The 14,296-nt window shown below is 36.2% G+C and overlaps 1 protein-coding gene across 1 annotated transcript; it reads right to left on the reverse strand.

The window, feature by feature from the left end:
* Positions 1–1,048: 1,048 nt before the first annotated feature.
* On the reverse strand, positions 1,049–13,140 carry LOC308690820 (uncharacterized protein). Its single transcript, XM_081365523.1, has 10 exons — positions 13,035–13,140; positions 10,487–10,568; positions 5,020–5,163; positions 4,587–4,718; positions 4,467–4,497; positions 3,098–3,130; positions 2,942–2,977; positions 2,774–2,855; positions 2,371–2,418; positions 1,049–2,227 (listed from the first exon to the last, which is right to left on the reverse strand). Exons 3-10 carry the CDS (start codon positions 5,137–5,139, stop codon positions 2,182–2,184), a joined length of 528 nt encoding a protein of 175 aa, XP_081221649.1. The 5' UTR covers positions 5,140–5,163; positions 10,487–10,568; positions 13,035–13,140; the 3' UTR covers positions 1,049–2,181.
* Between the last annotated feature and the right edge of the window lie 1,156 nt (positions 13,141–14,296).

Consider the following 14,296-nt stretch of genomic DNA (forward strand, 5'->3'; position numbering starts at 1 on the left):
AGACTACTTGCAGAGAAAATCTAAATTTGCCAGATGTTGTCTGGGTTTTCCCAGGCTACTTATACTCAAAACTGAATAGTGTTTTAGTTACCTGAAAAGAAATTTAAAAAAATTAAAGAAGTAATAAAACGAGCGATGCAGTGATGGCTTTCTTGTAGTATTACTCTGAATAAAGCACATCACGGGCGCGTACGATTACGTCATCAGGCTGGTATGCCAAGCGAAAATAATTAATTTAATAAATGCACATAACACTCTTTTTTTTAAAACATAAAGCACAAATAAGCATTTAAACAATATTAGAAAATAACATTTACCAATTCTATAATGCATTTGAAAAAATTAACCTAAAATCCACTGTATGTAGAAAGGAGAAAATCCAAGACACTCTTCTTCAAAATTATTTAAAAAGCCTTTATTTTAGAGACCCAACGCGTAGCAGCCCTGAAGACTGTTAGGTATTGCATCCTCTCTCTTTATTCCAGAGCATTTGATGTTTTGTATCTATTATCTTTGAACTGATTATAAAATTGGCATGATACATTTACCTGACATAATAAATTGTAAACATTTTTATTCTGATCGACTCCGACATTATTTTCAGTAAATAGTTAAAAGGAATAGTCAAAACATTCGCTCACATTCAATGATGCACAGATATCATTAAAACCTTTTCACTTATGGAGTCAGATGAAATAGCGAGGTAATTACATCTGAGAAAAATGTATTTCATTTAATCAAATTACTTTGCCACGAGGAAAGACAGTAATGTGCAGAAACCTTTCCCGCTGATCGGATGCCTCCATTGGGCCGATTGAGCGCGGGCCTTACAACAGTAAATGTTGAAATGAAGTGAGATATATATATTATGCATTTCTGTGAAAATGGGAGAGATTTTGAGTTGTGTTTGACATGTTTGAGCGTTTCTGTGGCTGAATCAAATCTTGAGTAAGAATAAGTGAACACAAGTGTCCATGTACGAGCTCCTCTCTTCAATGAGCACAAAAACAAACCAAACTAGTGAATAAACAACATTCAAAACCTGAACAGCAGCTTCATTTACATTTATTCAATCAAATCTCAAGCAATTGATCACAGATCCAGTGATATTCATACATAAAGACAGATTTGTTATAAAGCTATAGAAACCTAGCCTGGGTATCCCCATGCTGACTTGCGCACAGCACGATTTTATTCACGCTGCTAGTCAGCCTGGATACCATGGACCAGATTTTCGCCTCAGCGAGGGGACCAATCACAGAACGGGGAGGGAGCAGCAAGACGATGATGACGTCTATGCGACACACCGAAGCAGTTTGTTTATATCTATGGATCCAACATGTTTGTCTTGCACAAAGGCAATAGTCGCTGAACGCCATCATGTACACATAAATCTCTGACCCATCGCCTTCTTCCTCGTCGAATTTCTGTCGCTCTACATACGTCATCTGGTATAACTGAAACGATTGGCTATGAGCTACGTACAGGCGCATTTGATAGACATTCATAGCGCCCAATAAACGGCTCTGGGCATTCGTAAACCACGCCTCAAATACGAGATTCAGATTAGCCAGGCTAATAGAAACCAGCTAAAGCAGAGAAATGCAGTGTGACGCTACACAAAAATTAAATACCTCGTTTTTAAGTCACGGTTCACCGTGGGAAAAAGAAACAAAACAAAACAAACGTTTTTTTTTTATAAACTGTGGTTTACTGAACAAACGATGGCTCTGTCTCTAAATAAAGTCTGTCCGTACTTCTGCAACCAACTAATACAAAACATAACATTTTGTTTAAATCATTTCCATTAAGGTGCAGCATTTAGAAAATGAACTGTACTTGTGTTCACAAAAGCAGCCTTCAGTTTTCAGTCCCAGCTTGTACTGAGATTTATTATCTTCATGTTTTGTTCTTCAGAAATCATGATCTTGAGGTTGTTTGCAGAAGGCAGATCTGCCGGCGCTCACCGATTCAAGCTGATCTCCCCATTCAATCCTGATCTCCATTACATCAGCTTTTCAAAATTCTCCTCTCTAGGAGTTTATTGTCATCGAATGGCTTTTCTGAGGTAAATGTGACGTTATGTGTGATACCAGATTATTAATTACAGATTGTTGTTCTCCAGCTATTTTATTGACGGTTGAAACACTGATTGATGGATTACGTGAGACGAGATTGATGTCAGTATCTTTCAACATTCCTTCTGATGTTCATTCGGTGATCCGACCTTCAGATCCCTGTGTGAAACAGATTCAGATTAATCTTCATCAGCTGTATGTTACATCATCATCATCATCATCATCTGACTCATCTCTGAGATGATCATGTGATGAAGTGAAATACGTCTTTCTCTCAGTTTGATTCACTCACCTGTTGTCTGGATCATCATCAGTCTGACAGATGAACCTCTGAAAACATCTGACAACACACTGACACTTTATTATACACATTATTATATTCTGTTTATTCAGAGACATAAAAAGACGTTTAAACTTGAGATTTCCCCTTGATTTATTAATTCAATCTGAGACGTCATTGACTGCTACAGAGGTCAAATCATGAGTTATATTTTCACCTCTTGGTTTCTTACACCAAAATCTATAAATATATATAAATTCATAGAAAGCTGTTCGACTAAACATGGCAGAATCATAAAATAATCTGCTCAAATGAATATAACTGTGATTGACGATGACCTGAGCTCTTGTGAACTAGTGTCAGATATAAAGACTGAAGTACGACGTTATAAGATCAGTCTGGAGTCTGGACTCACCTGAAGATCCTTTTACGCAGTATAAAACAGATGATGATGATGATGATGAAGATGAAGAGAGCAAACAGCCACCACAACTGATCTATACAAGTGATCAAATATCAGATCAGCTGATCTATAATGATAAATCAATATTCGAGTTTATGTTTAAAGCTCTTAATGTTTTACCTGAGATCCGGAGAGACGGAGTCACTTCATTCACATCTTTAAAACACACAACGATCACAAATATCAGGCAATATGACAGAAAACATTCACACTGGACTGAGTCTAAATCAGTGTTTTATTAGTGAATTAGACACACGTTTATCAGCTGAAACTCACCTGAGTTTGGAGTCGCTGCAGTTTCATTCCTCACTGAAAAACACATTCACAATCATCATGATTCACTTCCAGAAGATTCAGTTCAACACAGTACACACAATACCGATAACCAATAGTTCTTTATATTTGAAAGCCGATAACTGATGTTTTGGAAAATTCAGTATTTCTTATAATCATTTGTTTTTAAACTGTTTAATCATATGTTTCTGTGAGGTTTTCTAGCAGCTGAGGGGGGACAGGGAAGTGAGAGGCAATTTAGGTCATAGATGAAGGCCTTTGGGTGTCTCAGGGACAAAGAACAGTGTGACCTGCACCAGGGGGGTAGAAACCAGTCCGAACTAGCTGAAGATAGGGGGTATCTTTCTGGAAATTTACAAGAAACCTGGAAGGAGGAGTTTTTTGCCAAGAAATTGTATAAAATGTCTATGTTTTATTATGTCTAATAGGTATTCTGTTTCAAAGCTGGGTAGCTGCGGCTTTTGTGAAAAGAATCCTCATTGAAATAAACCTTTTCTCTTTATTACAATTTTGCCTCTTGAAAGTTCTTACACCATTGATGCTGTTTGTTATTAACTTCTCAAAATTGCCATTACACTGATATATTGGATGATAAATCTAATTTTTTTGAGCCTGATTACAAAAATAAATAAATTATCACCATTAAAAAGCATAGCACACAATTATGATGTTCTTATTATAATTTTCCTTATTTTGCAACATGGAAGTAAATACGTCCTTTTAACAAACTCCATCTCTGCTTACGCTGTGAGTTTGGGTTGTTTATGACATTCATATGGGAACGCAATGTACGCCATTTCACCAGATTTATAATGTAAATCTTCTATAAACCTAGACCAACACAGGAGAATACATCTGTATGCAAACTGTTTAATCATTACGACTTCAGAATAAAAGTTTAAACCCTCATGAGTTTGCGTGTTTTGATGTCCACGTGTTATTATTCAAGAAAATACAGTGGCTGTAACATTTCTATCATAAAGAAAAAGTTATTAAGAAATAATAGTTTTCTGTGATAAAAACGGGGTTTTCGTGTGCCAGTAGATGGCAGTAGCTACATTGGATGTAACACGGGTCTCGTTTAGTGCCAGTGCAGTAACGGACTTTTCAACAACTTTGAGGAGCATGAACCCCAGATGAAAATTTATTTAAAATCTAAAAATAAAGGCCTGCCTCTTACAAAAGCCCCTGTTACCTTCTGCAGTTCACGTAAATAAACCTGGTTTTTATTTGAGGAATTACGGTTTCGGACAAATGTACTAATCAGGCCGATGCCAATAACATAAAAAATTATCATATATCCACCGATACTGTATATCATGCATCGCTTTCACTGAAGTGTGTCTCTCACCTCTGAACATGATCTTAAGACTGTGATGAGACTGTGATGAAATAAAGAAGCATTAGAGAATGATGTTAGTGAAATATTCAGTATGAAAACAGAGGAATGATGTGTTGAGAGTTGATTTACTCCTGAAGCGTCACAGAGGATCTCATGAAGGACGTTCACACAGCGAGACGTGACGAGACGATCAGATGAGACTGAAATAACAGGATCACTCAGTGTTTCAGGATCTGATGGATCTGCTATCAGACGCCCGTCCTGAACACACACAAGAGGATCAGATCATGAGTGTGTGTGTGTGTGTGTGTGTGTGTGTGTGTGTGTGTGTGTGTGTGTGTGTGTGTGTGTGTGTGTGTGTGTGTGTGTGTGTGTGGTGTGATCACTCAGTGTTTCAGGAGCTGATGGATCTGCTATCAGACGCCGGTCCTGAACACACACAAGAGGATCTGATCATGAGTGTGTGTGTGTGTAGAGTCACCTCTGAGAGCCAGCTCTGCTCACAATCAGTGTGTGTGTGTGTGTGTGTGTGTGTGTGTGTGTGTGTGTGTGTAACAGTCACCTCTGAATACCAGCTCTGCTCACAGTCTTTATTGAGTGTGTGATTCAGTACGGGCAGAATCACATACACAAACCCCACAGTGCTCTCAATCTCTCCACAACACACACTGATGTTAGACATAATGACTCAACTCAAATGAAGAACCTGTTTTAAAACAATAAATTACAGAATTTTTCTCATGTTATTTAGACATTCACTCATCAAGAATCACAATCAACTCACAACAACTTTCTGCATAGCTTTCCCCTATTATCATATATATATATTTTTTTTTTCTCTCATTTGTTCACTTTTGTAAATAGAAGTCTTATAAATGTGAATAAATAATTACAGGTATGACACTATTGATTGCGGCACGGCATTAGTGACTGAAATATGCAGATTTGCAGTGTGTTAGTGCCGGCTCTAAGTGACATCAGAGACCCCGTGGTCATGTGATGCTTGAAACTTCATTAAACTTCAGTTTATTATTTTATTTTTTAGCTCAAATATAACAATATACATTATGGGTCAGTCGTGGCCTAACTGTTAAAGAGTCAGAATTATTTTCCATTTTATTAATTTGATACATTTTACTCATCAAAATCATGTCAAATCAATTGAGTTGAATCTATATTTCATCATGTAATAAAATGGCAATTGAACATTTAGTTTACAATGAAACAATGATTCTTTATTTGGTGAAATGCAGTGCTGCACAACAGAACTGTATAAAAAGCGTATGTATATATCAGTGCAAATATACAATATAAAATATATGGCTCTGTTCCCTCTTTTGTCTTTTTCTTGTTTTTGTTGCATTGTACTATGATAGTTAAGCCACGAGTTACGCCGTTGTTCGAACAATAACAGCACCCTGCGTTTCCCGAACAACGGCGTAACTCGCTGCTTAACTACCATAGTACGATGCATCGTTGAAGAAATCAAGTAGCTTGTCATGACTATAGATATCATATAAAGGCTAGATGTCTTAAGGCGGAGTCACTTCCGGCATCACCGGCGGCCATCTTACCACAGGGAAGCTGGGTCATTCTTAGCATTCGGTGCCATTTGAGTCCTCATGACATAATGTGGTATATTTTGAGTAAAAATGGGCTAATACTTGTTTCCAGATGATCATCTTAAATAGTTAATCCCCTTTTACGATAGAACACAATTAAATGTACCCAGGATTAATTCATTAAAAAAATAATTACTCAGATTTTAGTGCAAGTAGGCTAAACTGCCATGTCCCCAAGTAAGCTTGCATAACTTCAGCCACAAATATAAGTAATAAAAATCAAATAAACTAAATTTTTTTTAATATTGTTGTATATTCTTATTTATAATATTCCTCACCAAAATATATTTTTTGTTAGTAATACATTTTTAATGCTTAAAGTCTTTAAAATATGTTGTGTCCCTGGATTGAATGTCCCTGTTACTCTGATGGAAAATTCCTCTGAACACGCCTCTTGACTGTTGCTCTAATCAACAAATGTTATGCATATCTTTGTGGTTAATTTTAGGGAACGAAATGGCAAAATTAAATGATTTAAAAATGGGACAAAATTCAATTGAAATGTCTTTTTATTCTAAAAGAAATGTTGAAATTACCACTGTGCCTTAAAATACAACAACTTTTTTCAAGATAATGCTTGTTGATGAACACTTTATGCTCTTTATGATGGACATTTTAGCTCTTAGAAAATTTAAATATTTCAATAACTGTGAATTCAAAACATTTATTAATTGATATGAGAATGACATTTGACATTTGGCCTTTGCATGTGTGAAGAATTTGGTCAAAATTATTAAAGAGTCATTTCCTGAGCTGGACCAATATATATATATATATATATATATATATATATATATATATATATATATATATATATATATATATATATATATATGTCTTGTAGTGTAAAAAGCCATTCTTCAGATACAACTATTAAATTATGGAAATTTTAACTTTTTTGATAGAAATGTACCAAGCTGAATGGCACCGAATAGTATGACCCAGCTGTGAATTAAGGTGAATGATCAGCACGCACACAAATCCTCTTATCTCGCTGAAATCTTGACGGATTTAAACGGTTTGGTTTCTTACAAACGTTATTAACGTGGCTATAATTCTTATGGAAGTCCATTGTTATAATTATTCATATGTATGCAGTGTCATAACTACATCTCTGACATTTATAACAAACCAAACCGTCTGAAAATCGGTAGAAAATTGAGCAAGTTATGGTTATTTAAAAGTAGCCTACATGCACCATGTTACAAGTGAGCGAGCACCCTGTGGTAAGATGGCCGCCGTGTGAGGACGTCGACCTCCATTGGCCAGCAGTGCGGACGAGACATCTAGCCTTTATTATATTATGATATCTATGGTCAGGACTGTTTCCCGAAACCGTATTGTCGCAAAGTGGTCGTTCAACCACGTTGGTTTATGACATCACGCACGTGGTGGAGTAATAACTTTTAATGAATCTGGGGTGTGTTTCCCGAAAGCGTTAGCCAACTATGGTCGCAAGTTCCGTCGTTATCAGCATAGTTCAACGATTTGGTGTTTCCCGAAACCATCGTTCCAACGAACGTTCGCAAACAGCATCGCAAACTTGTGTGGTTGGAACGTTAGAAGCATAGTTTCTAGTTTACATGAGATGTAGACTGAATAAATCCTTATCTTTAGCAAAATAAGCAAGCTGACATTCAGTACAACCCGTGTTATTTATTTAGAATACATACAAATGTAATTTACGTCTTTTAGTTTGTCAAGAGATTTAAAGCACCGTTTTTGAAGACTGCGCATGTGCGAACGTGCTCTACTATGTAAGAACGAGCCAAATATTGAGTCTGGTAATAAAGCAAAAAAACTGAGAAAAATTAGAAATGGTCTTCAGATGCCATGTCTGTAACTTATATGACAAAATCTAGCGTTAATTCGATCTCAAACTGATTAATTAAAATAAGTTATTAGTCCACCACGTGCGAGACGTCATAAACCAACGTGGTTGAACGAGAAACAGTCGTGACTAGCTAGTTGATTTCTCCAACGATGCATCGTACTATGGTAGTTAAGCAGCGAGCTATAGTTGTACGGGAAACGCACGTGCGTTTTGCTTTATTACCAGACTCAATATTTGGCTCGTTCGAATCTCACATAGTAGGCCTAGAGCACGTTCGCACATGCGCAGTCTTCAAAAACGGTGCTTTAAATCTCTTGACAAACTAAAAGACGTAAATGACATTTGTATGTATTCTAAATAAAAGACACATGTAGGGGAGCGCGGGGCACAACCTAGCGCGGGGTTAGTTGTAACACGCTTGTTTTAAATACTTCCGCACACGCTTGGATGACGGAACTTTGTTTATTTACTAGTTGCCATATCAACACTATATAGAAAAAAAAAATCCGCCAAAATTATTTTTTTTTGGAAGATATCCATAGACATTTATTAAACCATAGCAAAAGTAAATTTCTTACTTAAGTCAATTTTTCATCTCTATTTTTTGAGTTTATTTAAAATAAGACAAATCTGATATTATTTTAATCTCCAAGATGTTATTTAACAGTTGAGATAGTTATTTAATGCTTCGCTCGCTAACTAGCAGAAGACACTAGCCGGGTTTAAATCCCAGTTGTGCAGGCGGGGCATGTTGTAACACTGCGTTACAATGTGCCCCTATTAGAAATATGCTATTATATTCTATACTTTTATTAACCCTTGTGTGGTGTTCATATTTTTGTTACTCAGCCAGTGTTCGTGGGTCTGGTGGACCCGCTGCATTTTTGGGTTTTTAATTCAACACAATCAAAAATGTTATGTTAAAATACTCAACAGATGTTTACTTCATCCCAATTACAAGCAATATAAACAGCATATATGGTCAATATTTTCTCTTTACCTTTGTTAGATCACATTTAAGAATTGCAACCTCGTGTGGGAATGGCAGGAGTAGAAGCACAAAACTCACTCTTGCACTCTTTCACACTTACACACAATCTCTCTCTCACACGCACGCACACACACACTCATGCAGACACATACACACACCCACAACACACACACAGACACACACACACACACACACACATGCACATACACACACACTCACTCACTTGGATATGTGGTGTACGGTCGCTCTCCATTGGCATAATGGTTTTTCTAATGTACAAACTGGATAATATATCCCCCTACACTAACCCTACCACTAAACCTACCAATCACAGTAAACTTTTGCCATTTTTTGAATTTCAAAAAACACCATTTAGTATGTTTTAGTATGAGGACACAGATGTTGTCATAAACCATGTTTACGTTGTAACACCCATGTCATTATACACATTTGTGTCCTCATAAACCTTATACAAGAACATACACACACTAACAGCAGGCACTGACAGGAGGAGGACAGAGTAAAGGTACACAGGACCTACTGTTTCCACACTTTTATTAGCCCCGAGTCCAGTGGACCCGAACATCCTGTGTGTAATATAAATGTGTAGGGGGGGGGGGGTGTACAGCGTGTTTTCATTAAAAATGTGTTCTGATATATATTCCTCACAGAAAATGAGCCAAGGCCAATGAGTCTCATTTTGAAAAAATAATTAATTGTATCATTTTTCTTTTGATAAAAAATTAAAACGGGTCCAACAGACCCGAACACCATACAAGGGTTAATTTTATTGAGAAAACGTGAGAAAAGGGTGAATAAAGACTGAGAGTCAATGTCCAGAAATTACTAATTATTTATTTGTTTTGAACTATGTTGTATAGCTGTGTTTTCATGTGTTCGGAGTCAAAACTCAAAAATGAGTTTCTATTTAATTATTAAAAATTGCCATTATTTTATATGAAAAAGTTTTTTAATTGTATTTTATTTAGAAAATATTTTAGTTTGTTTTGTATATTTTTTTTATTAGATCAGATAACATTTAAGCTGCCATATGTTATGTTACAATGTGCCCCACACATGTTACAATGTACCCCTCCTATGGGGCATGTTGTCACATTTCACCTCCATTCTTTCGGGGTATATCAAGAAAAAAGTATATACTGTATTAATAAAACAAAAACACATAATTGTACTAGACATGTGGGAAATTAATGTGGGAAAAAATAAATACTCTGAACCATAAGTAGATTTACACAAACTGAGAAAGTCAAAAAGCGTTAGGTTGTGCCCCGCTCTCCCTACTGAATGTCAGCTTGCTTATTTTGCTCAAGATCAGGATTTATTAAGTCCACGTCATGCAATCTAGAATTTCTGCTTCTAACCACAGCTCGAGAGCTGTCGCCCCAAACACACAACTCTGCGATGCTGTTTGCGAATGTTCGTTAGAACGATGGTTGCGGGAAACACTGACTCGTTGAACTATGCTGACAACGATGGAAATTGCGAACATAGTTGGTGTAGTAAATGTGATGCTATTGACAATGTTGTCCAGTAGAGGGCGGCATGGGTTTGCATATGTCACCTTTTCTCCTGATGCACTGGAGCAGAGAGTGTGCTGTTCCGGGGTCAGTCTGTAATCTGCTGATGCGCTGTCCGCTCTGCACCTGTTAATAAAGATTCAAAGTAGTTTATCTCCATGTCTCCACATTTATGATGCACCAAAGCATATTACAGTTGGCTAATTGTGCTTTTGGGAAACGCACCCCTGGTTGTGTTTCCGCTTATTTTCTCTCTCGCTGTCAGAAGACAGTCTCCCGCTGATTTGTGGAAAGTTTTGATATGATTTCGTGAACATAATGGGAGTGTTTCGACACCATGCCTTGCATTTTTACATGCAAGCAATTGTTTTCAAAAACAAACTTTTTGGGTGTGTAGGCTATATCACCTAATCTAACTTTATATGACCTTCATCACTGTCTTGTTGGCTAAAACTGCTGTATGTTAAGGGTGGTATTGGGGTTGTCCAATAGGGGGCGGTGACGTACCATGTTTGTGGGCTGTAGCACTGTTAAAAGCAGAGAAGAACATGCCTTGTGGTGTGTGCTTGTGTGTGTAACGTTATATTGCTGGCTACAGAGATGAGTCCTAATAAAGAGAGACCATTCTGAAGTTCCCGTTGTTTATGAGTTTTCCCTTGGAATCTACGATACAATAAAAACATTGCACCATTCTGAAACATGTCAGCAACTCCTAGAAGCAACTGTTAGCTAGGCTTAAATATGTTTTACACAGCAGGGTTAGATGTTGCACAGTGCTACAACTAAGCCGCCAAGTGTACAATGATTATGAAATGAAAACAGGGAGCCACACAACTTTACAGGTTTGAGCATTTATTTCTATATTTATTTTCCCACATTTACCTTTATTGGACTTTCACAAACAATGTTGGATTTTAAATGTCAAAGTATGATTTCTTTTCACATTCGTTTAAAACCCTTTAAAATGTGATTTTGAGCTCGTTTTTATACTGTTATTATTAATAATAATTGTGCATGCAGCTGCCACACACAAATATAATTCAATTGCAATTACAATATTTGATGATTTTATTGATTTAATTATTGCAAAAAATGTGCAGCCCTTCATATATCTCAATCCGTGATATTGATCAATGAAAGAAGGATGATTTGATGAGGGATGGATACATTTTATCTATCTACGGATGTACAAACAATATCAAACAGATAAAATAGTACTGAATTATGTGTTACACACAAGTGTTACAACTAACCCTCTGTCTGTTACAGTTAAGTGTTCATTTGTAGCAGAAATGTGTAAAAAGAAGAAGAAAAAAAAGATTCATCTAACTTAATTATTTTTTTAATAATTAATCAAAAAAACAAAAAACAAAATGTGTTCGGATGTGCCACGCGCTCCCCTACATTATTTCCCCCCAACGAATGACGTCACAGCTCGTGCACGAGCCTGAATGCGGAAGAAGAACTCGTTCATTCAACAGGATGTCTGAACTCTTTACTCTAGGCTACCGACAGACTTGTTTTCCGCTAAATGAGTTCACGGATAACTAAAATATTCACATTTATGGTGAAATATGCTCAACATAACGGGCACGTTCCTACATTAGGCTATATGAACATGTGAGCGGGCCACTGGAGCCGATCCGAGCCGATGTTCAGTTTAACTGGGTCCCGTCAGGTGACAAGCAAGACTTTATTTATTCTGTCAAACAAACTTTTGCCATAACAAGTCACCTTTATTTACAGCGCTTTAACAATGTAGATTATTCCAAAGCGGCTTTACAGTGATAATGGGAAATTAAAGTAGCCTATACAGAGATTGTTTTGGCTTTATATCAGCTCTGGAATAAAGTTATTGTCCAGCTAAAGTTAGTTTAGATTTTTTACAAGTAATTTTTCATTACTTATTTTTTTATATTTCCAATGACACCGTTCACATCTGGCCTCGCAGTTTAACTCGGTCACCAGTTAAACCAGTTAAACTGAACATCGGCTCGAGTCCCGCTCACATGTTCATATAATGTAACGTGCCCGTTATGTTGAGCATATTTCACCATAAATGTGAATATTTTATTCATGCTTTAAAAAAGCAGCCGACTTCATGTTCCAACGTCTAATTACGATTAATTATAAGGGGTTATTAATGTACATCCACACGTGTTCTTTGGTTCATCGTGATCGGCTCAACTTATGTCTCACGCTCACAAGCTGATAATAGTCACATTACATTACACTTTAATAACACTGTTCTCCTCAAAATGCATTGCTGCTCCCCCAGATATTACACGACATAACAGCACACTTCATAAATCATCCAGTCCATTTACCTGCATTTTATTCTAAAACATGAATTAATGCAAAACGCCGGTTCAGTTGAAATGAACAGAATGAACGCGGTTCGCAGAAACGAAACGAATTCCCAGTTATTATTATCAGCATGTTTGCAAACCAGGTTTACAATAAGAAACGCGGGACAATCCTCGGCATAAATGTATTCGCACACGAATAATACACACAATATGCAAATATAACGGCAATGTACATTTAAAGACCTTTCATAATGATAGTAAATCGCAATTCAAAAGCACTTACCGTAGCTGAGGTGAAACTGAGGTGCTGATGTGGTCTGTGTGTGTGTGTGTGTGTGTGTGAGAGGGTGCCGCATGTCTACAAACCACACACTCCTCCAAACTACAGTGACTCCTCCCGTGAAGAAACAAGCCTGGGTGTCATTGACTAAAACTATCTTTTAATTAAATTATTTTATGTTTTATGTATGAAATGTTTGTAAGGTTAATTTATTTTGCTTTCGAATCTTAAGAAGTAGCTTTAAATATAGAGAGCGGGGCACATCCTAACGCTTTTGACTTTCTCAGTTTGTGTAAATTTATAGGGTTCAGTGTTTATTTCACACATATGTGGTTTTGTTTTATTAATACAGTGTATACTTTTTTTTTTGATATAGGCTACCCCGAAAGAATGGAAGTGAAATGTGACAACATGCCCCATAGGAGTACATGGCCATATGACAGATTAAAATGCTATCTGATCTAATATATATATATATATATATATACACACTCTCACACACACAAGACAAACTAAACTATTTTCTCAATAAAATACAATTAATCACTTTTTCATATAAAATAATGACATGTTTCAATGATTAAAAATAAAATCATTTTTGAGTTTGACATCGAACACACTGGAAAACACAGCTATATAACACAGTTCAAAACTTTATAATAATGAATAATTTCTGAACATTATTTTAAACTTTATTCACTTTTTATCATGTTTTTTCACTATAATTCACACAAGTAGAATATAATATCATAGTGTAAAGTCTATAATTCGGTGATTATCTTGTGTCAGTCTCTACACGCATCATGTTCCTTAACAAAAAAACTGATTTCTTCTAGTTTCCAAACAGAACAGAAGCAAACAAAACACACGTGCTTCCACAGCTGATCACACTGGGAGTAATGGGTTAAATAATACACCCTCCAGACACTCACACCCTATATTCTCTTAAATACACACCATGTTAAATGCCAAAAAGTTTAGAAACATTACATAGGAAATAAAAAATATGAAATAAACACAGCAAAATATACTATTATTAAACAAAATATGCACAAATACAAATAACATTATGGCCTATACACAGGGGCGGATCAAGGTGGTCAGGGGCCCCTATAGGCTAGCTGGTTGTGTGAGGAAAAAAAAAAACTTAATATATTCTTATTTTGTCAAGAATTAAAAAAAAGCGGCAATAAGCTCATCATTTGTACTAAAATAGTCTAAATGTTTAGTTTTAAAAACAATTTAAAAAAGCTGGTTATGTTTAT

Source organism: Scardinius erythrophthalmus (assembly GCF_964197995.2).
Source record: "Scardinius erythrophthalmus genome assembly, chromosome: 1".
Classification (NCBI taxonomy): Eukaryota; Metazoa; Chordata; class Actinopteri; order Cypriniformes; family Leuciscidae; genus Scardinius; species Scardinius erythrophthalmus.

Bases quoted from the DNA above. Each gene is read 5' to 3' on its own strand.
- LOC308690820 (XM_081365523.1), bottom strand. From the start codon at position 5,139: ATGTCTAACATCAGTGTGTGTTGTGGAGAGATTGAGAGCACTGTGGGG. The intron at 4,719-5,019 runs GTGACTGTTACA...GTGTGTGTTCAG, and splicing joins AGCAGAGCTGGTATTCAGAG to GACGGGCGTCTGATAGCAGA. The intron at 3,131-4,466 runs GTGAGAGACACA...TGTGTTTTTCAG, and splicing joins TCTTAAGATCATGTTCAGAG to TGAGGAATGAAACTGCAGCG.